At 39.5% G+C, this 27,105-nt stretch overlaps 2 protein-coding genes across 3 annotated transcripts in view; both read left to right on the top strand.

The window, feature by feature from the left end:
• The window catches only part of kcnn3 (potassium intermediate/small conductance calcium-activated channel, subfamily N, member 3), an 85,723-nt gene extending 77,054 nt beyond the window's left edge, over positions 1-8,669 (top strand). Inside the window, exons 8-10 of one of the 2 annotated variants that reach the window (XM_051132087.1) lie at positions 800-927; positions 3,807-3,876; positions 7,274-8,669. In XM_051132087.1, the coding sequence (XP_050988044.1) occupies positions 800-927; positions 3,807-3,876; positions 7,274-7,612 (537 nt within the window). In that variant the 3' untranslated portion in view covers positions 7,613-8,669. Of the gene's footprint in view, positions 1-799; positions 928-3,806; positions 3,877-4,200; positions 4,728-7,273 lie in introns of those variants that run through there. The other variant, XM_051132088.1, reaches the window with a different exon arrangement.
• A 1,792-nt stretch (positions 8,670-10,461) lies between these two features.
• The window catches only part of LOC127178611 (nuclear pore membrane glycoprotein 210-like), a 46,593-nt gene continuing 29,949 nt past the window's right edge, over positions 10,462-27,105 (top strand). Inside the window, 11 exon segments of the mRNA XM_051131587.1 lie at positions 10,462-10,606; positions 11,887-12,047; positions 16,452-16,583; positions 16,691-16,769; positions 16,860-16,890; positions 16,892-17,011; positions 19,667-19,799; positions 21,402-21,533; positions 21,624-21,692; positions 21,775-21,884; positions 21,974-22,111. Of these exon segments, the coding sequence (XP_050987544.1) occupies positions 10,485-10,606; positions 11,887-12,047; positions 16,452-16,583; positions 16,691-16,769; positions 16,860-16,890; positions 16,892-17,011; positions 19,667-19,799; positions 21,402-21,533; positions 21,624-21,692; positions 21,775-21,884; positions 21,974-22,111 (1,227 nt within the window). The 5' untranslated portion in view covers positions 10,462-10,484.

Below are 27,105 nucleotides of genomic sequence, written 5' to 3'. Positions count from 1 at the left end.
CAGCTCTAAAGCGGCCTCTCTAGTCAATGCTTGTGTTTATACCTAACGCGCTGTGGCTCGTCGAAGTGGTTCTCCGCGTTGCATCGCTAAAGTTAGGCTAATCGCCCACATCGTCCCTACCTAACAATTTGAATTTCTGTGGGTGGGGTTTATTATAAAGATATTCTAATGGACCACGTTGTGATATCATTGCATGCGGAAAACAAACGTTGTAGTCCAAAGGAGCCATTCGTTGTAGTTCTTAAAAATGGATTTTTTTTAAAAAAACAAAATATCTCCTTTTGGGAGTGGACTTTGAGATTTTTTAGATCTTTTTTATGCCCAGAGATACACACCTCACACTGACTAAAGTTCAAAAAGTCAAAAAGCATAATATCACCCCTTTAATAAATTCGAGGCTCAAACTGAATCCAAAAATTCCACATATGCATATGATTGCGACTCGATTGGAAATGAATGACGTCCGGTCTGTTGTTTGGCAGAACGGAAGAATGGCTTTGCTATTGTCCTTCAAAACTTTACCACAAAGATATCTTGTAGCAATTTAGAGTTGACCCTTTTATTGAACATTGCTGGTCTGAGGCCAGAGAAGTGAATTGACCGGATGACAGAATTATGGTCTACGAAATGTGTTGTCAGATCACTCTGGAATATCTCCCAAGAGGACCTTTAATTTGGCAGACGTTTAGGGTTGTGTGCGTCTATTGGCAAGGCAGAGCTTATGCTTGTGATTACTTTCTTCTGAGGTACTTTTCCTGTTGCTAATATATAATGTTGTTATGGTGATATGTCCCCTCAGATAAAGAACGCAGCGGCGAATGTTCTACGAGAGACTTGGCTGATATACAAGCACACCAAACTGATGAAGAAAATTGACCATTCCCGCGTACGCAAGCATCAGAGGAAGTTCCTCCAAGCCATTCACCAGTAAGAACAACAACCTCCCATCACAGACACACACCTACATAACAAATCTACTCTCATCTCAAATCTCTCATCTACACACTTTATAATCTCACATTGATCACACATGTTAACTGATAAACAAAAAAAGTGCTAAATGAGCTTAGCGATGTAAGCTAAAACCACACAAAAAGCATCTGAAGTGCTTCACATTTGGGCTGAGTGGTGTTGGTATGTCTGACCTGCCCACGGACATGATATCTGAGAGAAAACGTGACAAATATCTGAAAGGGTAAGTTCACCCAAAAATTAAAATTCTGTCATTAATTACTCACTCTCATGTTGTTCCAAACTGCTAAGTTCATCTTCAGAACACAAATTAAGAGATTTTTTTATGAAATCCAAGAGCTTTTTGACCCTGCATAGACAGCAACACAATTGCCACGTTAGAGGCCCAGAAAGGTAGTAAAGTCCTTGTTAAAATAGTCCATGTGACATCAGTGGTTAAACCATAATGTTATGAAGTTACGAGAGTGCAAAAAAACATAACTTTATTTCCTTCCACGGCATATGCATATGGTGCTGCTGATGCAGGAGTCGATGTTCTGATGTAGAACGTCCATTTCTCTAAGTTCATCGACTGTATATGTACTCTCATGAACGCGCATCAAAGACTTACACAGACGAAAAGAAATTGTTGCATAAAGTCGTTAATTTTGTTTTCTTAAAAAAAGGTTAATTAAGGTTGAACCACTGATGTCACATGAACTATTTTAATGATGCCCTTTCTACCTTTCTGGGCCTTGAACGTTTCCGTTGCATTGGTCTATGCAGGGTCAGAAAGCTCTCAGATTTCATTAAAAACATCTTAATTTGTGTTCTGAAGATGAACAAACCACATGATGGTAAATAATTACTGACAGAATTTTCATTTTTGGGTGAACTCTCCCTTGAAGGTGGCAGCTGTTGTTAATAACAGTTAGCTGTATGTGCTAATTTATAAAGCTTCATCGAGTTTTCAGGCCTATTCAGCAGAATAGGCCTGATCCTACAGATCATGCGTGTAGCACCCATTCACACAACAACTACAATGAAAAGGTTTTAATAAAAACATCCAATCAGAATCCACCTGACTAAAGAGCTTGAGCATTTAAAGCAGCAGCCTGCACACTTGTAATAAACAAAATGTTATTGTCCATTGGTTTAAATGCTATTCTGATCATTGTAGTTATTCTTGGTGTGAATGGACCTTAACTTACACTTTCAGACATTTCAAGCTTCATCCCCTCACTGTTTGAAAAATGGTCCTTGCATTTTAGGTGGCGTGAATAAAAAATTGAAATACATTTTAAAAATCTGCTTTAAAGAGGTCCAAAAATAAAAAATCTGTCATCATTTACTCACCCTCATGTCGCCTTGTATGACTTTTATTTTTTGGGTGAACTTTCCCTTTAAGACCAAACAGAAACTTCTGTCAAGCGGTTGCTTTGGCGGTGGACTGGACCAGAGATTGTCCTACTATTGGGAGATGAAAGGGTCTGTATTACTTACTATTGAAGAAAGTGTAACAGTCAACTTGGATCAGTTGTGCCTTGATAACCAATCACATTAAAGCCTTGACGTCACTGAATTTCAGTCAGACTTGTGTGACACTCAGTTGCCGTTTACAGATACAATAGGAATGAATGAGAAATGCCTTAATCCGAATCCCACCTGACACAAAAAGTCTGTGACTTCTCTTAAAAAATTTTTTTGTTCGAAATAAACTCTAAAATAGTCCAATCCAAAACTGTTGTTTAGAGTAAAACATGTTAAAGATTAGGCTGTCGATTCAATAAATGATAAGACGTTTCCTCAAAAAAGCTGTTTATGCATCAGAGCGTTAGCATTAGCCATTACGCTTTTGTGGCTAAAGGTTGCAGGCTTGCCTTCCAGTGGCTTTGACTGGACAAATATGTAAGCAGTAATGCTAATATGGATAGAGCTAGCTTGTTTTTTAGCAAAACAATTGACCCTTTGAAGAGAGCTTGATTGACAGGCGATCTGACCAATCATAACGCTGAATCTGCCAGTTTGTCCGACAAACAAAACAGAGTAGATTAATTTTGGTGGATTTAAACTTGTAAAATGGTCTGTATTGATGTCTTTCTGCAGTGAAATAAAATACTTTCTGATGTTTATTCGTGTTTATTTCATGCTATAGTAAAGAGGAAGAGATGATATGATCACGTGCCACTTGAACTGAGGCGCTACAGTGATCTGTCATGATACATTAAAGAGCCAAAAAACGTGAATTTCGTTTAGCTTTAATTTGAAATAACCTGCTCTGTCTTGTTTGTCGGCCTTGTCAGTTTCCATGGCTCGCCAGACGTAGAAACAGTAATTAAGGGCTTTACAAAGAGTCAATTAGGACTCTTACGTCACCTGATTAATATTCATAAGCCCATCAGGGTACTGAAATGACAGTGTTTCCTATTTGTGATCATTTGTTTGGGCAACCTTCAAGCTTCTTCGACTGTTAGCTTAAGATGCTAATGCTATCATCTGTGTGGGTGCACACATACTCATCATTTTAACTCTAATCCTCCTGTCACTGTTTTGTCGTGCCCCTGTCCGCCAATTTTAAGGGCTGCTTTCAAACCGAAGCCTTTCTGTTAAAGAAATCCCACACTTATGGAATCCTTTTAAGTCTGATGCTTTTAGGATTTACGCCGTAATTGCATATTCATCTTGGGGGATTCTCATCAACAACAAACAAATAAAGAAAACAAGATGATTAAGTTAATTAGCTATTTGAGGTTTACAATTGAGGGCCGTCAGTGCTAGAGAGATTAGAAGGAGGTCTAATGGGTTGTGTGTGTGTGTGTGTGTGTGTGTGTGTGTGTTTGTCCCTGTTTTTGTAGACTGCGAAGTGTTAAAATGGAGCAGAGAAAACTCAGTGATCAAGCCAACACTCTGGTGGACTTATCAAAGGTAAGACTACTGTACATGCACACACATCAACACAAATCAGACATGGTCGCACATAAGAGCCCACGCATATGCACGTTACATCTGTTAGGAAACAGTAGACACCCACACACACTTTCAATGACATTGTGTTCCCTTTCCTGCAATTTTACCATGCCCACATACACACACTCTTTATAACGCCCAAGGCTGCAAGCACATCGACGGCAACACATAATGCCCGGTGACACACACACACACACACATACCTTTGCTTGCCCAAATATATCTCAGCATTCAACTGTTTCCATGCTGACCCGTTTGTTTCTGTGGCTTTGTGTCTCCTAGCAACCTGAACAAGTGTTAAAGCAGGGATGACAGTGGGAGCGAGGAGACGGGGAGAGGGAGAGGGTGGGAGGGGAGAGAGACAGGAAGCTGAAGAATGACAGAAAATCTGTGCAATTCAAGATATTTTTCGTGATGGCTGTGTGTGTGCTCGGGCATTTTCTGAATGTAACTAGTGTTTTCATTTCTTTTATGTGCTGTTTTGTGAAAGAGTGAGTTGTTGTGTGTTTCTAGACTGTGCACGATTTTCCTTTTAGATTTTTGAAGATGTAGTGTCGTGAGTTTTTCATTTTGTGCTTTGTATGAGAATCAATTAATTTGGGTTGCTCAAGGTATATTTTATTGCATGCTCTCTCTGCCCACTTTTCAAGCTTTTTTTAGTCTAAATGTTATGTTTCTTTATTTAACAAAACTTTACAGCAAAAAGCTGGCAATTTTTTTCTTATTTTAAGCATAAACCTCACTAAATTTTACTGGACTCATGCTTAAATAAGAAGTTCACTTCCAGAACAAAAATTTACAGATGATTTATTCACCCCCTTGTCATCCAAGATGTTCATGTCTTTCTTTCTTCAGTCGTAAAGAAGTTATGTTTTTTGAGGAAAACATTTTAGGATTTCTCTCCATATAGTGGACTTCTATGGTTCCCAAAATGCAATTTAAATGGGTCTTATTTAGCGAAACAATGTTTTTTTTTTTTTTTTTTTTTTTTTAAAAAAAAAATATATATATATATATATACAATTGATATACTTTTTAACCTTAAATGCTCGTCTTATATAGCTCTGTGTGTACTCTGTGTATTTCAGTTCATGACAGTTAGGGTATGTTGAAAAACTCCCATCACATTTTCTCCTCTAACTTCAAAATCGTCCTACATTACTTTTTTTAACTTTTTTTGTAAAGAGCGCTTGATCTTCTTTGCACGTTCACTTTATAAACCCCGGGTTGGTACTTCTGCGATGTAGGACAATATTGAAGTTGGAGAAGAAAATGAGATTGGAGTTTTTCGACCTACTAACTTCCTTGAACTGGAATACACAGAGTTCACGCAGAGCTAGACAAGACAAGCATTTGAGGTTAAAGAGTATATAAATTGTCAGTTTTTTTTAGAAAATAGCCAATCGTTTTGCTGGGATCATGTAGAGCCCTTTGAAGCTGCATTTAAACTACATTTTGAAAGTTCAAACTCGCGGGCACCATTGAAGTCCACTACATAGAGAGAAATCCTGAAATGTTTTCCCTTAAAAAACATTATTTCTTATCGAAGAAAGAAAGACATGAACATCTTGGATAACAAGGGGGTGAGTACATTATCTGTATTTTTTGTTCTGGGAGTGAACTTCTCCTTTAAAGCCATAAAAAAAAATTTGGCAATGGAAAAATAAAAATAAACTTCATTCCAGATATTTTTCTTGTAAGCTAGTAATTTTTTCTCAAAATTCTGCTTCTCAAGGAACGTTTTTTTGACATTTTCATTGTAAAAACAATCCAAAATAGTCTTAGTTAATATTAAGGCTAAGACTACTAGACCAATGCAAGTTCTTATACCTGTTCTTCTTACCCAGAGGTAATTTTATTGCTAGATGGTGCCCTTTTAAAGGGATAGTTTATCAAAAAAATGAAAATTCTGTTATTAATTACTCACCCTTATGTCGTTCCAAACCTGTAAGACCTTCAAACACAAATTAAGATGTTTTTGATGAAATCCGAGAGCTTCCTGACCCTGCATAGACAACAGCGCAACTACTACGTGTAAAGGCCCAGAAAGTAGTAAAGACGTTGTTAAATAGTCCATGTGACATCAGTGGCTCAACCTTAATTTTCTGAAGCTATGAGAATGCTTGTTGTGTGCAAAAAAAAAAAAAAAAGCAACGACTTTATTCAACAATTTCTTCTCTTCCTGTCAGTCTTCGGCGCGTATTCACAACAGTACCACGATGCACGCGTCAAAACGCCGTATTGCATGCAACGTGGTACTTGTGAATGAGCAGCGAAGATTGACACAGAAAGGAAGAAATAAAGTCGTAATTTTTGTGTTCTCATAGCTTCATAAAACTAAGGTTAAACCACTGATGTCACATGGACTATTTTAACAATGTCCTTGCTACCTTTCTGGGCCTTGAATGTTTCAGTTGCATTGCTGTCTATGCAGGGTCAGAAAGCTCTCGGATTTCTTCAGAAATATCTCCAATTGTGTTCCGAAGATGAATGAAGGTCTTACGGGTTTGGAACGACATGAGGGTAAGTAATCCCTTAGAAGATAGTTTAGGAGACATGTTGGAGATGTGTTCCTGAGAATAAACAGAAAAAGAAACACAAATGTCAAACTGTCAACATACAGTATTAGAGCTATAAAATAAATATGAACTGTATAGTTTACATGATTTCCCACTTGGAACACAGTTTCTCATTTAGAAACTCAAACAGGGAGACAAAGATTACTAGTGTCTTTTTCTCAAGAAAAATTAGACATCTCGATTTAATCCATTTAATTTTATTTGCCTGTCTAGCTGAAGCAACTGAGATATTAAAGTCAAGATGAGATCAAAATTGACCCTATTTACTTAATGCACATTCCTGGTTCAATTGCGAAGGAGGCATCGGTGCATGTAAAAAAACGTTGTCATCATAATCTTTCATCAAAATGTAATAACAGACCCTACCTCTGCTTTCTTTTCCACTGATGTCACTACTGAATAATGCTAACCAACAGCCAAAGCGCTACTTGTTTTAGCAAACTCCATTATGGTACATGACACTGACTGTTTGCAATCGAATCAATTCCCGATGGATAAGTCGCATCCAATTCTTCTTATTAGTGCAATCCTTTTTTTCCTCAGAAATGTATTACATTAAAAAGCAAATGGATTGTGAACACCATGTTGACTTTAAAGAGATCTCATTTGAGATTTTTATTTCCTCCGGGTATTTATTGCTCCATTTATTATCTCTGCTCTTTCTATTTAATCTTTCTTCTGTTCTTGTACAGTATTTGTAGTCTTTCTTTGAATCCCTCACTTTACTTCACCACAGTATTACTGTCTAACCACGCTCTCGTTGTCTCTCCACATAGATGCAGAGCGTCATGTATGAGCTGATGTCTGAGCTGAACGACCGCAGTGAGGATCTGGAGAGGCAGATGTTAAGTCTGGAGCAGCGGGTGGAGCAGCTGACGGCCGGCTTTAACGCTCTGCCCGCTCATTTGTCGGCCACGCTCAGCGCCCAGCACGCCGCGCTCGTTCAACTGCTGCGCGAGCGTGATGCCAAGGTCCTGAGCCCCACTGTGCCCTCTGCGCTCTCACCCACCGCTGCCAGCCTGCCTCTAGCCAACCCCCCCTCCGGCTCCGGCTCCGCACCCGTCCCGACTCAGCCCACCGAGGACAGTCCCAACACCAGCAGCTCCAGCTGCTGAGAGCGCTGGTGCGGGAAGTTCCCTCCGGGGCGGAGAGAAGGATGATTAGTCGAAACGAAGAGTTGACATACCCACACACACGCATTCACATACGATGCACTGTAACTACGAGCATTACGCAGCTTAACGCCACTGAATATACAGTATCACGATGAAGGAGACGCTGACATTTGCACAAAAACCCTATGACGAAACTGCCATATTTCATGTAGTCCACAAGACGGACGTACTTTACTGTTACCATGAATGTATACATTTTAGAAGACACTGACTCAGACATGTTAACATGCATGGATGCTCACTCACACGCACACACACACACACACACACACACTCACACACACATAAACTTTTTCTGATTCCGTCTTTGCTACCAAAGTGCTCTGTCTATAGTTGACTGAAATGGTGTGTGTTGCAAAACAAGGAACTGGGGTGGTTGGGATTAAAGAGAGTATAAATAATCAACAGCTGAGAATGTTATGAAATCTGGACAGCACTTTTTACAGTCTGCAAGAGACTAACAGCCATTTGAGCGAGGCATTATTTGGAGGAGCCCCGCCGAAGCCAGTCGATACACTATAAAAACCACCCCATCAAGGTGGAACAGCTGCTCACACGGAAATAACTGTAGAATGAGTGATTATAGTCATTTTCTTAGTGGAATTGCTTCTATTATAATGGTGTTGGAATAAGAGACTATTTTACTTCTGACCCCGTTTGAATGGAGAGACCATTTTGAAAACTGACTAATAGTGACATCCTGTGGCCGGAATACTGAGTTACATCCGCTTGGAATATTGTACAGTATGCTATTACTGAAACTTAGCTTTGTATCGCTCAGTTTTTTACCATTAATAATTACTAACGCAGTTATAGCTCATATTTATTATAATTATACGATAGCATTCTTCTCATTCGTCATGGAAATTATGATTGCTGTATAAATAACGATTTTATTAATATTAATTATAGATAAGGGAGGTGCCGTTTAAGGTTGAAATTATTTTGTAATTTTATTTTACCAGAGAGAATTAATAAAGTATATATCTATACATGACTGTGTCTGTGTGTGAGTATCATTGTGTGACTGACAAGACCAAAAGTGTCTTTGCTTCTGTGTAAATGGTGCAGTATCAGTGCTGCCTTTAAGGGAACAGGCTTGAAGACTTGTATGGCTTAATATAACATAAATGATGTCTCTTACTGAAATATGTAGTAGAAAACCCATGAAAGATTTACGTTAATTAAAAAACCCACATCGTTTTATACATATTTTATACATTATACATTTCATAGTTTTCAGCTTGTATTGCAGTAAAAATAGCAACAGACAGCGCCAGTAGCTCACCGAGTGCAACCATTTGACGTCATCAAAATAATGGCGCCACCCATAGACCAAAATATGTATAAAACGATGTGTATTTTTAAAAAATAACTGAAAAAATATTTCATGGGTTTCAGTAAGAGGCATCATTTACCTTGTATTAAGCCATACAAGTCTTAATACCCAGGGATCCCTCTTAAAAGGTTATGTAGAGTAGTTATATAGTTTAATATTGAATTACAATTTTATATTTCTATATTCATAGTTAAATTGTGGGGATTAGTAAAAAAAAAAAAAAAAAAGAAAATCCATCCTACAAAGGTATCCACCTTATTCTTCAATGCAAAAGTAAGCCTATGGGTGAGACTAATGGTGAAATAACGAGAAGAATAACAAAAATGCAGTAAACTGTAAAACTACAAATCAGTGTGTTCATAATTAAGATAATACATTAAAATAATATGGTAAGACACACCAGTTTGCAATATCAAGCAGTAAAACAAACTGTTGCACAGCTAAAAATAGTTGAACATGCATGAGACCGGAAGTCAGAACCATACCATTTACAAATGGCCACGTCCACTCTTACAGGAAAATAAGGTGGATATATTTCAAATGGGTTTCAAATGATTTGGTAATTGCAAATGTTAGTCGACAAACGGACATTATGTTCGCTAAGACCATTTCGTCAGATGTAAACATATACTGGTCCCGATACACTTCCTGTTCCTTTTTTTTTTTTTTAACTTTACACAAACGTCACAAAAAAATACAACCAACATAACATTTGACTGGGTGAAAATGTTACATTAGCACCTTTAAGATGTATCTGTATATGTGAAATAAAAAAATAAAAAAATAACAAAAAACAGGAAGTGCTTCTGGACCAGTGTTGTTTACATCTAGTGAAATGCTCCTTTGTTTTGTTTTTTTTTGTTGTTGTTGTTTTTTTGCGATTTCGGACTGTTTGTCTGTAAAGCCTGACAACAACTTTCATTGTGGATTTATTACAAATTTAAATATTACAAACGTATAACAAAAACTTAATGAATAAATAAATGTGTTCATTGTTGTAGGTGTTTGACGTTCCCATATGGGGCGCCACAAAAATTACCTTTTACATTTACATTCAATAACCTATTGGACGTTTAAAATTAATTCATTTGATAATTTACAATATTTTTTTTATAATTGCATTATATTTATTTGCCTTGAAAAAACGTATGTTTGGTTTTGAAAACACCGCCAACAGGTGGACAATAGTCGTTGCGTGTCCTGTAAAAAATAGAATACGATTCTGGCGATGACAATCAAATCATACATTATTTCAAAAATCAACTTCGGAAGGTGTCATTGTAACGACCGGTGTTGTTGTTTACCAGCGCCTAGCTCTTAATTGACATTAACTAGTTTGCGGTTTCTGCTTGTGTCCTTGATTCGAAAATGCTGTTGTTCCGCCAGCTGTATTCAGAGGGGTACTGTAGTCGATTTTAGAGCCGCAGTTTCAACATGTCTATGATAGAGAGAGCAGTTTGGGGAATTTTGCTAATGAGCTCATTGATTACACTCAGTAAGTCGACTAAACTGAACGTTCCCAAACTGCTGTTACCTCTCAGCACTCATGTGCCTGTGAACATCACACTGACAGCACAGAGAGGATGCTACAAATGGTGAGTGACAGGGGCCGTGGAGCAGACTCAGCTTAACATGCCATTCTGTCTCATTACGTGCTTGTCATGTCTGAAAGGTTATTAATTCAACCAGTTCGTTCCTCCTAGCAGAGCAAAATTCAAACATCTTCTAATAACATCATCTCCAGAGTGGAAACCGTTTGGTTAGCATATGTAGACAGTAACTAGCCTGCAAGCTATAATTAATAGATAATACAATGTGTACGCAGATATCAGAATAACTTAATTTACGTTTGCCTCACTTATTCTTGAGACTAAAAATATCCCCCAGTTATTATTTTATCATTATGGTAACACTTCACATAAAGATGTTATTTGTTATTATTAGTTACTGTATTAACTCGAACAAACAATGAACAATACATTTATTATAGTATTAATTTATGTTAACGTTATAATAAAAAAAAACAGTTCATTGTTAGTTCATAGTGCATTAACTAATGCTAACAAACAACTTTTAACATTATGATTAATGATTAATGCTGAAGTATTGTTCATGCTTAGTTCATGTTAACTAATGAATCTTATTGTAAAGTGTTACCATTTTTATTTTGAAAAATAGCACTGATCTGAATCAGAGAATCCGATCTCTACAATGTTTTAATGCAAATGTGCCATTTAATTTCCTCATAATTTTATCAAAATTATGACATTGCACCATTTAAAAATTTAGGGTTGGTAAGTTATTTTAATCTTTTTAGAAGTCTCAAATGCTCACCAAAGCTAATCAAAAATACAGTAAAAACTGTAATATTGTAAAATATTATTACAATTTAAAATGACTAATTTCTGTTTAAATATATTGTAAAATATAATGTATTCCTGTGATGGCCAAGCCACATTTTCATTAGTCTTCTGTGTTCAGTGTCACATGATCTTTCATAAATCACTGTAATATGCTGATTTTTTTTTTTTTTTTTTTATGTAATATCAAGTAATATTTTCAAGTAATATTTTGGTGGAAACTGGTTTATTTATTTCAAGATTCTTTTTTTATATTTTGAAGTAATTGCACCTATATTTTCTTCATACAAAGCGATTCCTTAATACATAAACTTTAGTTTTATAGGCTCATTATGTCAAGAATCAGTTAGTGGCAGATGTTCTTACTTTAACTGAAAATGTATTCTTTACATTTCAAAAGTCTATAAAATAGGAACATATGCCTGGATTATTTGCAGAAAATAACATAATATAGACAATACAGTGCTTGCCTTGCAATCATTTGTCTGATTCTGTTGCCGTCTTTCTGACTTTAGGGTGTCCTCTAAGCCTGAGACTGTCAGGGTGTATCCGCTCTCCACACTCAGCCCTCCGGCTCTGCTGCCCCTCTCCTCTTGCAGTCAGCAGTGCTTGGTGTCAGCTCTGTCCTCCCCCCAGGCTGTCCCTCTCCGTACTGTGGTCCAGGCACAAGACCCTGGTGAGCGAGAGGAGGGGATGGTAATAAATAGACGTACTTGTTCTTTCTACAGAAGGGCATACGGCACCATTACATCAGTATAGGTTATTTTTTCACAGGCAATTCAAATGAAATGTATGAATCATGCTGCTATGTTTCATATGAAAAATAACTGTCACTTTAATTAACAAATAAATGCTGAATGCAGCCAGTGAGCTCACTCTTTGCTTCACTGACTGCTTGAATGAAAATGCAGTGCACACCATTTAAATCTCATTATGATTGTTCTTGTTTCTGTATTCTGTATTGTAGGGATAGTCCAGCCAAAAAATTAAAATTCTTTCATTAATTATTCAAACTCATGCCGTTTGAAACCTGTATGACTTTCTTTGTTCTGTGAAACATCGAAGGAGATATTCTGAAAAATGTTGGTAACCAAACAGTTTTGTAAAAAATACAATAGAATTCAATGGGAAACAACATACTAACGTTCTTTAAAATATTTTCTTTTGTGTTTCACAGAAGAAATAAATACAGGTTTGGAATTAGGGGTTGACTGATTATCGGCGCCGATATTAAGCATTTTTATGGTTGTATGGTTATCGGCCATTTTCAAAACTGATTTGCCGATAATATAATTTAAAAGCATTTAAAGAAAGTGTTTGTCAGAGCCCTTGTTATTCTTAATTGACATTAATTTTCATTTTTACACCAGACATATACACTGTCAGTCAAATGTTTTTGAACAGTAAGATTTTTACTGTTTTTTTAAACAAGTCTCTTCTGCTCACCAAGCCTGAATTTATTTGATCCAAAGTGCAGCATAAACAGTAAAATTTTGAAATATTTTTACTATTTAAAATAACTTCTATTTGAATATATTTTAAAATGTAATTAAATTAATTTCCAAATAAATAAATTATTCAGATTATTTTTAATGGTATTGTCACGCTCAGACGAAGCACACGAACAACGACATAAATAAACGAAAGGTATTTAATAAATCCAACAGGGAACACAGGAGACACAGGAAAACAGGGTAGTAACATTAACATCCAACAAAGCAAGAGGGGAAAAACACACGCTATATATACACACAGACTGATTACAGACACAGGTGTAGACAATGAGGGAGAAACCAAAACACACAGAACTGCAGGGGAGATGATGGGAGAAACCAACTAGAAAGTCCAGGGGTGTGACATTACCTCCCCCTCCCGGAAGGCGCGTCCTCGCGCCGACAAACAGGGACAACAAGATGTACAAAGTCTTAGGAGGGGGCTTCGGTGGAGGACGGACTCCCGGGAGGAGGGCAAAAGATGGAGTCCAGGGTGATGATGGGATATTCCATGGAGGTGATGATGGAGGGAGGAGCCAAGGAGGTGACAGGAGGGGGCTGGAGCAGGAGGAGCCAGGTGAGACCCAGACTGCAGCCATGATGGAGCCCCACGGTGGAGCCGATGGAGGGAGGAGCCATGGTGGAGGAAAGGCTAACGACTCCATGGAGCCGACTGACGGAGGCGGAGCAGGTGGTGGTAGAGCCCGAGGCGGAGACGGAGAGCCGATGATCCTGGACGACCCAGAGGATCCGGAGGGCCCAGGCGGAGCCCAAGGCTCTGGCGACCGAGGCGGAGGCGGAGATCCGGAGGTCTGCGGCGGAGCCGGAGCGACAGAGGACCGAGGCTGTGCCCGCGGGAGGGAGGAGGTCCACAGAGCCGGAGGGACGGAGCGACGAGGCGCAGCCGGAGGAGTGGAGTCCAGAGGTGAAGGTGGGGCGACGACTGACCAGGGCGGAGCCGGAGGGACGATGGAGCCCGGTGGAGCTGGTGGACCGACGGGCGACGGTGGAGACGAGGGAGCTGAGAGACGGGGTGGAGCCGCAGGGTCGGAGGGCCGAGGTGGAGTCCAGGACTCAGAGGCTGGAGGCGAAGATGAGGGATCCTCCAGCCATGACACCGATGGAGACTGGCAGACCTGCGGCGAACCCACCGCACAGATGGTGGGCTGAGGGTGAGCAGATGGGCTGCCAGGAGACAGCGGTGGCGGGACTGAGGCAGCAGAAACAATAGACAGAGGGAGGGTGGGTGGGAAATCCAGGCAGTCAGGTAATTTAGATGGTGGAAGGAGAGCAGGCATGTCTTCATATATATCTTCAAAGACATTAGTCAAATTTTGTTCCAGAAAAATTTGTCCCAGATCCAGGCGTTGCTCACCCTCAGCGGTGGTGCAGTGGGCGCCCATCAGGAATGTCCACCGTCGCAGGCTCTGTGGCCGGCTCTCGCACCTGGTCAGACGCAAATTCCTCCAGCTCCGTGGCGATCGCTCGCTCTGTCGCTCCGATGGGCGATGGCTCCTGGGTCGCGCTGGTAGCGTGGGATCCGTCTGCGGTGGGCTCGGGCTCGTGCTCCGCGTGTCGGGGTGGTGGTTGGCTGGGTTCTGGGTCCGGAGTGGCACTAGCGAGACTCTCCAAGGAGCAGGCGGGGAACGAGGGTTTGTTTCTCGCCAGTGTCCACTCCACAAATGCGGCGAAATCCGGCGAGGGCCGAGGTGGAGTCCAGGACTCAGAGGCTGGAGGCGAAGATGAGGGATCCTCCAGCCATGACACCGATGGAGACTGGCAGACCTGCGGCGAACCCACCGCACAGATGGTGGGCTGAGGGTGAGCAGATGGGCTGCCAGGAGACAGCGGTGGCGGGACTGAGGCAGCAGAAACAATAGACAGAGGGAGGGTGGGTGGGAAATCCAGGCAGTCAGGTAATTTAGATGGTGGAAGGAGAGCAGGCATGTCTTCATATATATCTTCAAAGACATTAGTCAAATTTTGTTCCAGAAAAATTTGTCCCAGATCCAGGCGTTGCTCACCCTCAGGGGTGGTGCTCACGCCCATCAGGAATGTCCACCGTCGCAGGCTCTGTGGCCGGCTCTCGCACCTGGTCAGACGCAAATTCCTCCAGCTCCGTGGCGATCGCTCGCTCTGTCGCTCCGATGGGCGATGGCTCCTGGGTCGCGCTGGTAGCGTGGGATCCGTCTGCGGTGGGCTCGGGCTCGTGCTCCGCGTGTCGGGGTGGTGGTTGGCTGGGTTCTGGGTCCGGAGTGGCACTAGCGAGACTCTCCAAGGAGCAGGCGGGGAACGAGGGTTTGTTTCTCGCCAGTGTCCACTCCACAAATGCGGCGAAATCCGCTCGAGGGCCGTCCTCGGACGACGGTGCTCTGCATGACACGTTGAGGCTGGCGTTATAAAACGCACAGAGCGCGTCGTCCGGGTAGCTGGTGGCGTAAGTTACTAGCTGGAACATGATGGTATATCCCTCGAGCGGTAAATCCCCCTGCTTCAGCCGAAGGAGGATGAATTCAGGACGGAGTAGGGAAGCCATGGGGGAAACACAACGGAAATAAAAGACTGTGGAAAAAATGACGAAAAATAAAAAGGAGGGGAAAGCACGAAAAATCTGTTTCGGTTGGACGTTCTGTCACGCTCAGATGAAGCACACGAACAACGACGTAAATAAACGAAAGGTATTTAATAAATCCAACAGGGAACACAGGAGACACAGGAGACACAGGAAAACAGGGTAGTAACATTAACGTCCAACAAAGCAAGAGGGGAAACACACGCTATATATACACACAGACTGATTACAAACACAGGTGTAGACAATGAGGGAGAAACCAAAACACACAGAACTGCAGGGGAGATGATGGTAGAAACCAACTAGAAAGTCCAGGGGTGTGACAGGTATAGTGTACAATGTTACAAAAGCTTTTTAATTTACAGAAGTTTTTTACTTCAGATAAATGCTGATCTTTGGACCTTTCTATTCATTTAAGAATCCTGAAAAAATGTACTGAACTGTTTTAAATATTTATAATAATAAAAATGATTTTAAAAAATGTTTCTTGAACAGCAAATCAGCATATTAGAATGATTTATGAAGGCTCATGTGACACTGAAGACTGGAGCAATGATGCTGAAAATTAGCTTTGATCACAGGAAGAAATTACATTTTAAAATATATTCAAATAGAATAAAATAGAGTAAAAGATTTCACAATATTACTGCTTTTGCTGTATTTCAGATCAAACAAATGCAGGCTTGGTGAGCAGAAGAGACTTCTTTAAAAAACATTAAAAATCTTACTGTTCAAAAACTTTTGACTGGTGGTTTATATCGGTTCAAAATATGTTATCGGCCTACTTGATCTGTAATAATCGGTATTGGCATCGGGCCTGAAAAACACATATCGGTCGACCCCTAGTTTGGTACAACATGAGGACTAATAAATGATGAAAAAAACAAACATTTTGGATGTACTAACCCTTAAACCCTCATGTTCTGTTGAAAACTGAATGTTACCGTTTTTATGTTTGGGGTCCTAAACAGAACATGAGGGGTCAAAAGTGTAACGTCATCCATTTTTGTTTTAGTGACAGGTCACATTCTGCGCTGTGATGTCATCATTAATCGCATTGAAAGGATTCAGATTGTCACAACCGTTCGACAGCTTTTTACCGACGACCCTCCTCTGCAGTTGTCAGTCCGGGCGTTTGACTCAGAAGGTGCATTACCCAAATTTCTCTGGGACGCTGTATGTTTGTTTCACTAAATGGATTTTTCTGAGAATGGGATGGTTATGACTGTGCTCTGTTCTTGGCCTGATCCACAGGAAATACTTTTAGCTGTCTGGCTGGCTTGAAATTTAATTGGCGGCTGGTAAAGGAGTCTGATGCAATACAGGCAGTGAGGTGAACAAGGTCTTTAAGTGAAGAGAGAGGGAGGGAGACAAGAAAAAGACATCAACATAAAGCATGTCTTGTTTTCTGTGATTATCGTAGGTTTGTGCGTCACCATGATGCAGGGTATGCTCCCCCCACCTCATATCCTGTCTCTAGAGAGTGCTGGTCAGTGGGGGGAGAGTGTCCTTCTTTATGGGATTCACAGTGGCTCAGCACTTATAAAAGTGTATTTTCAACACCCTGAATTTGAGGTATGAAAGTGTATACAGCATCAGGCAGAATTATTAAATATTCAAATTCTGGCAGAAGCCAATAATTATTTTTTTATAAGATATGGCTGGTAGCCATTTAAAGGGCAGTATTAAAAATCTAAACTATATTGTCTAAAAAATGAACTTAAGCAGACTAGAAATAAAATTGATAGCTTTAAATGTGATGTCTACAAAGTAAAATTTGATCAGTGTTGGGCAGTAACTATCTACTAGTAACGCATCACAGTAATAATATTACTTTCCCTGGTAACTAGTAGTGTAATTAGTAATAACTAATAATTACTAATAACTAATTACTGTTGGCTGGGAATAAGAAGTAATTACTTTTGAAAGGAGTAACTAGTAATGAGTAATATATAAAATTTTTTGAGTAACTAGCCCAACACTTGTAATGAAACTGCGCAAGTCATCTGGATGTTAAAACTGATAAAAATGAAAAATGAGTGTTATAAAAATTAAATATCCAATATCAACCTATATACACTACCATTCAAAAGTTATTTTTGAACAGGAGTCAGTTTTATTTTTAAGTCAAAGAATAGATTTTTGGTAAGACTTCACAAGGAGGTGTCATTTGTTAACATTAGTTAATGTATTAACTAACATGAATGAACAATAGATTTATTACACTGTTGTATTAATTTTAATTATTGTATTAATCTTTTTTTAATGTTAATTAAAAATACAGTGATTCATTGTTTATGTTAGTCCACAGAGCATTGACTAATGTTAACAAACACAACTTGTGATTTTAATAATGCATTAGTAAGTGCTGAAATTACCATTAACTAAGATTAATAAATGCTGTAGAAATATTGTTTATTCTTAGTTAATGTTAACTAATGTAGTTAACTAATGAACCTTAATGTAAAGTACAACATATGTACACTGACCAAAATTATAAACGCAACACTATTGTTTTTGCCCCCATTTTTCATGATCTGAACTCAAAGACTTTTTTATGTACACAAAAGGCCTATTTCTCTTAAATATTGTTCACAAATCTGTCTAAATCTGTGTTAGTGAGCACTTCTCCTTTGCCGAGATAATCCATCCACCTCACAGGTGTGGCATATCGAGATGCTGATTAGACAGCATGATTATTGCACAGGTGTGCCTTAGGCTGGCCACAATAAAAAAGGCCACTCTAAAATGTGCAGTTTTATCACACAGCACAGTGCCACAGATGTTGCAAGTTTTGAGGGAGCGAGTGATTGGCATGCTGACTGCAGGAATGTCCACCAGCTGTTGCCCTGGAATTAAATGTTCATTTCTCTACCATAAGCCATCTCCAAAGGCGTTTCAGAGAATTTGGCAGTACATCCAACCGGCCTCACAACCGCAGACCACGTGTAACCACACCAGCCCAAGACCTCCACATCCAGCATCTTCACCTCCAAGATCATCTGAGACCAGCCACCCGGACAGCTGCTGCAACAATCAGTTTGCATAACCAAAGTATTTCTGCACAAACTGTCAGAAACCGTCTCAGGGAAGCTCATCTGCATGCTCGTCATCCTCATCGGGGTCTCGACCTGACTACAGTTCATCGTTGTAATTGACTTAAGTGGGCAAATGCTCCTATTTGATGCTGTCTGGCACTTTTTGGAGAGATGTTCTCTTCATGGATGAATTCCGGTTTTCATTGTACAAGGCAGATGGCAGACAGCATGTATGGCGTCGTGTGGGTGAGCGGTTTGCTGATGTCAGTGTTGTGGATCGAGTGGCCCATGGTGGCGGTGGGGTTATGGTATGGGCAGGCGTATGTTATGGACAACGAACACAGGTGCATTTTATTGATGGTATTTTGAATGCACAGAGATACCATGATGAGATCCTGAGGCCCACTGTTGTGCCATGCATCCACGACCATCACCTCATGTTGCAGCATGATAATGCATGGCCCCATGTTGCAAGGATCTGTACACAATTCCTGGAAGCTGAAAACATCCCAGTTCTTGCATAGCCACCATACTCACCAGACATGTCACCCATTGAGCATGTCTGGGATGCTCTGGATCGGTGTATACGACAGCGTGTTCCAGTTCCTGCCAATATCCAGCAACTTCGCACAGCCATTGAAGAGGAGTAGACCAAACATTCCACAGGCCACAACCAACAACCTGATCAACAACCTGATATGCGAAGGAGATGTGTTGTACTGCGTGAGGCGAATGGTGGTCACACCAGACACTGACTGATTTTCCGAGCCCCCGGACCCCCCCGATACAGTAAAACTGCACATTTTAGAGTGGCCTTTTATTGTGGCCAGCCTAAGGCACACCTGTGCAATAATCATGCTGTCTAATCAGCATCTTGATATGCCACACCTGTGAGGTGGATGGATTATCTCGGCAAAGGAGAAGTGCTCACTAACACAGATTTAGACAGATTTGTGAACAATATTTGAGAGAAATAGGCCTTTTGTGTACATAGAAAAAGTCTTAGATCTTTGAGTTCAGCTCATGAAAATGGGGGCAAACACAGAAGTGTTGCATTTATAATTTTGGTCAGTGTAGATGTAAAAATTGTTTGGTTTGTAGTTTATCTGCTGATAAATCAAATATTATGATAGTAGTAATAATAATATATTCTAATTTGTGTGTTTGTTTGTGTGAATGGGTGGGTGTTCAGCATGTAGAAGCAGCTAGTGTGACTTTATTTGTGATAGACAGACTGCACCTGAGTCCAGCTGGAGACACATACCTGCTACAGGGATCCACCATCAGATACACTCTTTGGAAAACAGAACAAGAAGGAGAGACTGGTACAAATGAATCTATATACATCCTGCTGGTTTATGTAAGTTTCCTGCTGGTTTAGCTGGTGGACCAACATAGCTATATTGTACATTAGCGAAAAGTGCTGATCAACCAACATGGTGAATATGCTTAACCAAGGGTATCTTAAGGTCTAGTAGGGAATAGAGACAGACCAATAATAAACTGATTGACTGGTATTTTGTTTTATTTTTACTTTGATGGGCTTCTCAACAGCATTTATTCATAGGTAAACTTTTTTTTGATAATTAATCGCCATTTATTCATATGTGACCCTGGACCACAAAACCAGTCATAAGTCGCATGGGTATATTTGTAGCGATAGAATAAATACATTGTATGGGTCTTACATGTCATAAATGATCAATTTTTCTTTTATGCCAACAATCATTAGGATATTAAAAATCATGTTGCATAAAAATATTGTGTAAATTTCCTACCGTAAATATATCAAAACTTAATTTTTGATTAGTAATATGCATTTGGACAATTTTAAAGGTGATTTTTTCAATATTTAGGTTTTTTTTTTGCACCCCTTTTTTTTTTTTTTGATTTTCAAATAGTTGTATCTCGGCCAAATATTGTCCTAACCTAACAAACCATACTTCAATGGAAAGCTTATTTATTTAATTAAAAAAAAAAAAATCAGTTGAAACCCTTATGTTTTTTTGGTTCAGAGTCACATACGTCATAAAGACCCATTCACATCAAAGATGATGACTATAACTAAAGTTTTAATAATATTTCTTGTTCTATGAGAACATGACATAGAAAAGTTACATTGTTGGAATTACTTGAGAACAATATTTTTTCAGCTGATAAGTGATAGAAACATTGACAGCTATAAATCAGAATCCACTCATTAAATGCTTGAGCATTTAATTCAGCAGACGACTTAACTTTATCAAACATAGTTATTGTTATCTTTATAGTTATGGTTCTTAAATAATAAATTCCTTTTTAATCATCTAGACTGTAAAACTGCATGTAGAACATCAAGATAACTATTCAGCAATTCATTATTTAGGTATTATTGTGTCAAATGAAAAAACAAAGCAGTATTTTTTAAACAAAAAAATAAATAAATCAGTTGTCTGGACACATAAACATGCAAAAATCATTGATATCAGTCATAAAAAAAGCCAGCATTGCTCGTCTTTTTATCACAACGTGCTGATTTAGAAACAATGTTGTGCTTAAGCACTTTGTCAGACTTGATATTAAAGTCTAGGATTCAACAAACACCCTGTCACTGACAGAAGAAAAAAACGTTAAAAATGTATGCATGGTGTTTATTATTCAAGCGCTGTGGGATTGTTGGAAAGATCATGGAAAGGTTAAGCTCTGGGCTGCGTTGAGCTTCCTTTAAAGCCAGCTGAATGGTAGAATCTCAATCTACAAACATGTTCTTCACATAAACACACCCAAGATTTTCAATATGCCACTGTAATGACCCTTAAATGCATGTTAACACTTTAACAGCATACTTTCATACCTCTAGACCTCAAACACATAATTGCATATGTCAAGAGAGATATGTCACATTTTAACACCTGCATCTAATTGCTTACTCTCTTGTTTGTTTGTAGAGGTCACCTTGTCGGAGGAGGGATACAGTCTGGTTGTGGACGGATACAAGGGCATCATCTCTTTTCAGCAGGAAACAGCTACTGTCACGGCCCTCGAGCCGGGTCATGCGACACTGTCGGTTACACACAACAGTATCCAACACAACTGTGTTTTTCATTGAGACGTTATGTTGTGGGGCGTATGAGTGTGTTGTTATGATTCCAAGCTCAATTGTGATTCAGATCTGCCTTCTGAAATAACATCCCAACTCCTGCGTACTTCTGTATACGTGGTAAAACCCAGCTACATGAGTGAGTTACACACATAACATACTGAGAATATCTTAAACCACACACCTGTGTTAGGGTTTAGTTACGTCTATCTGTGTTTCAGCGTTCAGTATTAAGGAGGAAGAGGACAGATGGGTGTTGGAGACGGGGCGGCAGTATTATTTGACTGTTCGTATCCATGACGACAAGGGCCATGTGGTGCACCTGTCACAGGTTGTGCTTCATAGTCATCAGTTTATGCACTGTTTGCTTCACTGCGTCTCTTGACAGGAGCATAACGTCTGAACTTTAACTCTGTGCAGAATGTGGTGATTGTTGTGGAGGAGACTGAGGGGTTAGTGACACTCGAGTCTTTGTCTGATCCCACCTGCCATCTCCTGCAGACCATCATGAAAGGAAAGACTTTAATACAGGCCTCACTTTATAGCATTGTCTCTGAGGTAACACACTCACAAATATTAATATATGTCAGAAATTTCAATGCAATAACTTCTTTTTTTCTGAAATGACTTTCTGGCCACGTACACACTGCAGCTAAATTCAGTTGTCAGTTCATCTTTAACTGCTTAATTGCATTCTGTACACACATAATTCATTAAAATATGAGAGTGACAACCACATCGATATCTGCACTAACTCCCGAAAAATACAGGTAGCGTCAACCGCATTTACAGAAATTCTATGCAGTGTGTACGGAACCGAACACTACTTCTTACTACTACTACTTCGTTTTTAAATGCGCATCAGAAACGTGTCTTCGTCTGTATGTGAGATGCAAGAAAATAACAGTGAAAGAAGTACTTAAGTCCCCATGTAATCAAAATTAAAGTTTTTTGGCTTTTAGTATGAATATGTTAGCCTGTTAGGCTAGTGAGCTCCTAAATAATAACAAAATTCACATTTACAAAATATAAGCATCAGGGTAGCCAGGTTTCACAACAAAACCAGCCCAATTGCTACTCAAAACTAGCCCAAAAGTAGCCCAGTCACGTTTCGATGGGGGTCCCCCAGTAAAAATCACATTCCGGGGGTAAAATATACATTTTGTGGTGGGGTTCCTCTGGTAAAATTATCATTCCAGGAGCTAAATTTTACGTTATTGGGGTCACTTCAACCCGCAGACATGAAAAACAATCACAGCAACAGTATGAAAGTAACCCAAAGACCACAGACTTGGCAACACTGATAAGCATTCAAAACTTACAGTCTCTTACTTCCGCCAATATGAATCAACGATGAATCAATGAATCAACACCCTGCACTTCAGCTTATCATCAAACTTTCTGTCCAATCAAATGCGCTCTAGAATCCGAAGTGTCCCGCCCCCTACACTATAAATAGACATTGAAGCTGTGGCTGAAATCGGTCATTTGTTCACAGAGTTAGTAGCTTCTTTTACGGTGAATGGCACATAGTGCACTATATAGGGGCTAGGGAATTATTCAGACAGTGTAAATATGCTTTTGACTGAGGCAAATGAGGTCTGGATTCATCGACTGGCTGCTAGAGACTGGCTCCAAAAGGGTGTCAGTCCCTTTAGACTCCCCATGTTAAAATGCCCAACTATGTTTACAGCCTGGTACAAGAAGTGGTTTTGGTCTATATAATTTTGCCCTTCATGTCAACTGTGAGGGGGGTGATTTTTTTTATAACACATCCGTTTAAATGATGTTAAGCCTTAAGGTTCTGCATAATTTAGGGCGTGGCCACTTGAGTGACATGTGGATTGCCGCTGCTGTCACCACCGCCGTGCTAAGCAGGCGTGGTTTCAGCAACCAGCTCCACCCACGTCCCACCTCTTTGCCCATTTTCGATTATCCGGGAGTGACGTGCAGTGACGTGATTTCAAGATGGCGACGGCCGACTCCCACCCACTAAGAGCTTCAAAAATTCTCTTCAGAAACTTACGGATGACACTACGGCCATATTTATTACAGTCTATGGTTTCAAGGCACTTCAGTGGACCTTTAACCTTAGCACATGTTGACACGTGGCTAGTTGCGCTCACAAGCTCTGTGGTAAAGTGTCAGTGTTGCCAGATCTTCATAGAAAAAAAAAAAAAAACAAGGCAAGCACAAACAACTGTGGCTGCGTCCGAAAGCTCTAAAATGCTGCCTTCGGAGGCAGCATTCCAAGGCAGGAAGGCATCAAGGCACGTCCGAATTCTAATTCTGCTTCACTTCCTGTCTCCGGGGGTACCTTCTTCTGATGGAATTTTGAAGGCAGCATAGATGTATTCTTTGCTGCCTTGTTTTCCCACAAGCCTGTGCGTGTGCGTCATATAGGCTATATAAATAAAGATATTCTGGTAAAATTAGACTTGTTACTTTATATAATAGATGAGATCTTGACCATGATATTCTTTATGAATCGTAATAGTGTAAAAAGCATAATAAATAATATTGTTTTTAATAATAGTATTTAATAAAATGTTAAAAGGGTTCAAATGAGTAGTGAATAAGAATAATATGTGCAATATACTACCAATAATAACGAAACAGCCACTAATAACAATGACCTGTTCTGCAATATTACTTGCATCAGTGCTTTTATTTATTTAAGCAGAAAGTAGCCGCCATTCTCAGTCGTCTTCTCCGACAGACCTTCGGTGGGTAATGACATTGAGATCTTTATGTATTATTAAAGCGTTTATATATAGCTGTATAAAATCGTTTTTCTACAAATTCTACAACTTAACCGTTAGGTAACCTAGCAACGGCGTCACGTTCTGCTGCCTCTGAAGTCTGTCCGAAACTGTTTCTGGAGTTGCCTTCGCAGCCTTCGAAGTCACTGCCTGATAAGGCAGCGAGGCAGCAAGTCAGCTGACTAGGCTTTCGGACGCAGCCACTAGAACACCCAAATGTTATGTTTTGTAATGCTAATATATATATATATATCTGCAACAGACCACTTTATTAACTCCATAAAGTGCCTTGCTTTATGAGCTAATACCAAACAACATGCCTAAAAGCACTTGTAAATATGAGGACATGGCAACACTGCAAGACAGCACTCTCTAAGGCAGCCTCCCAGACATAAACAAAACACAGCACATCTATCAGTGGTAGATTAGTTAAAATAGATAGACAAAAAGAGTTATTAGCCAAAAAAGGCAGATAACAAACGGCTAAATTCTTATTCATTCCCTCTGGATGCCCAAATACGGGACTCACTCCTGCATTTCAATGCGGTTGTCACTCTTGAAACTTGCAGTGTGTGCATGGTTGGTAACACTTTAAAATAGGGTACACTTATTTACTATTAACTATGACTTTTCGCTCAATAAATTCGTAATTCTCTGCTTATTAACAGTTAGTAAGGTAGTTGTTGAGTTTAGGTATTGGGTAGGATTAGGCATGTAGAATAAGGTCATGTAGAATAAGACATTAATATGTGCTTAATTAGTACTAATAAATGGCTAATATTCTAGTAATATGCATGCTTGTATGCAACTAGTTAAGAAACTGTAAAATAAAGTGTTACCACATGGTTTTCTGCTGATATTACTTATGGATAATGTTTATAAATAGTCAAATGTCACATATATGCATTGTTTTATCAAACTCGTATTCAGTTGGGCTCCATTCTGGTATGTAACCATGCGGAGGTCACTTTTCAAACCAGTCAGTTTATTATGGATAAAATGATCTGGGTGAACATCCTCTTTCACTTGGATATACGTCACATTAAAGGGATAGTTCACCCAAAAATGAAAATTACACCATGATTTACTCACCCTCAAGCCATCTTAGGTGTATATGACTTTTTTCTTTCAGATGAATACAATCGGAGTTATAAAAAAAAAAGTCATGGCTCTTCCAAGCTTTATAATGGCAGTGAATGGGTGTTGAGTTTTTGAAGCTCAATAAAGTGCATCCATCCATCATAAAATGTCCTCCACATGGTTCCAGTGGGTTAATAAAGGCCTTCTAAAGCAAATTGATGCTTGTGTGTGAGAAAAATATCCATATTTAAAACTTTATAAACTGTAATCTCTAGCTTCATGAGAGAGTGGCGTTCCAGCAGATGACGTAGGTGCATGCTGTGGAATAACGTCACAGTTTTTATCCCTTTACTGTGTATTTTAACAAATTATTTAAAGAACAAAGGCAGATTAAAATGCTTAACAATGTCTTACATCATTCCAGTCCATGGAATAATAATATTCCTCACTTTTTTGACATGCGTCTCCAGTTCATTCCTAAGGGATGTTCTGCAAAGCTTGTCTGAACCAAGCAACAGTCATTATGGAAGATAAAGCTTAGCGAATGGTCTGTTTGTTGTCAGTGAGCTGGTTATACTTTCACATAGACCTCAATATAAATGTTTACTGTATTGCCAGAACCCTATAAAATGGTTTTACTGAAACCATTATTTTTCTGCTGGTCTTTGTTCCCTGTTGGCCCATGGGTTTAATTACACAAAAGCAATGTCATCAGTAACATAACATGTCAAGTATCCTGCTTCTGGGGTTTGGTTCAGTTCATTGCTCAGTTTGAGGGGTTCAGTAGGTTATATTGCAACAGTGAAGTTCATTCTTATTGGAGTAAATGGCACAAGCTGTTTGCAGGTCTAGAGGGGAGCCCCACCTGAGGGGGTATGATAAGACAGCGAGCAGGAAATGAGGACACACACAGTGTGAAGTGTAAAGAGAGGCATGGGGTGTGTTGGGAAACCCATTGTTTAAAAAGGAAAAGACAGCGTGTTCCATCTGTGGGAGGCACTGCGGTGGCAGAAGATGAAACGTGTCTTAGTGGGGGCAGTTTTATCCGGTCGTCATGCAGGCGTTATGGTTCTGTAAGTTGAGCTCCAGGGGAAGCGTTACTCATTAGTTTCAGTCTGCAACTTCCTGTCGATCCGTGCTCGCTTATAAGGATCATCCATTAGATTAATGGGACAAAAAAAGAAGGGAAAACCTTCCAAACTGCCTCCAAGGGAAATCATCCTGTGGGCAGGTGTAAATTTTCCTGTCAGACCTTCATGGTAAATGCTGTGGTGCTAGTTTGTAGTTTGACTGGCTATTGAGCTGATTAGCATCGGCTACATCAGTTTAGGATTTCCCAGCCTTCTTAAAGTGGTATTTGCTTGTCAGTAACATGTTCGTTATATTCTTGTAAATGTAGTTGCTTAAAGGGATATTTCACCCAAAAATGAACTTCTGTCATTAATGACTCACCCTCATGTCGTTCCAAACCTGTAAAATCCTTGGAACACAAATTAAGATATTTTTGATGAAATCATGTAAGTATCTTCTGTAGCTTCTGAAGGGCAGTACCAAATGAAAAAAATATATAATATTTAGGCAAAATAAGAAAAATGCCCACATCTTCATTTTGTTCAAAAGTTTACACCCCCTGGCTCTTTTGGAGCATCAGTGAGCGTTTGAACCTTCTGTAATAGTTGCATATGAGTCCCTCAGTTGTCCTCAGTGTGA

Source organism: Labeo rohita, chromosome 16 (genome assembly GCF_022985175.1).
Source record: "Labeo rohita strain BAU-BD-2019 chromosome 16, IGBB_LRoh.1.0, whole genome shotgun sequence".
Classification (NCBI taxonomy): domain Eukaryota; kingdom Metazoa; phylum Chordata; class Actinopteri; order Cypriniformes; family Cyprinidae; genus Labeo; species Labeo rohita.
The sequence above is the reverse complement of the archived record's forward strand: the minus strand, read 5'-3'. Positions and strand labels throughout refer to the sequence as shown.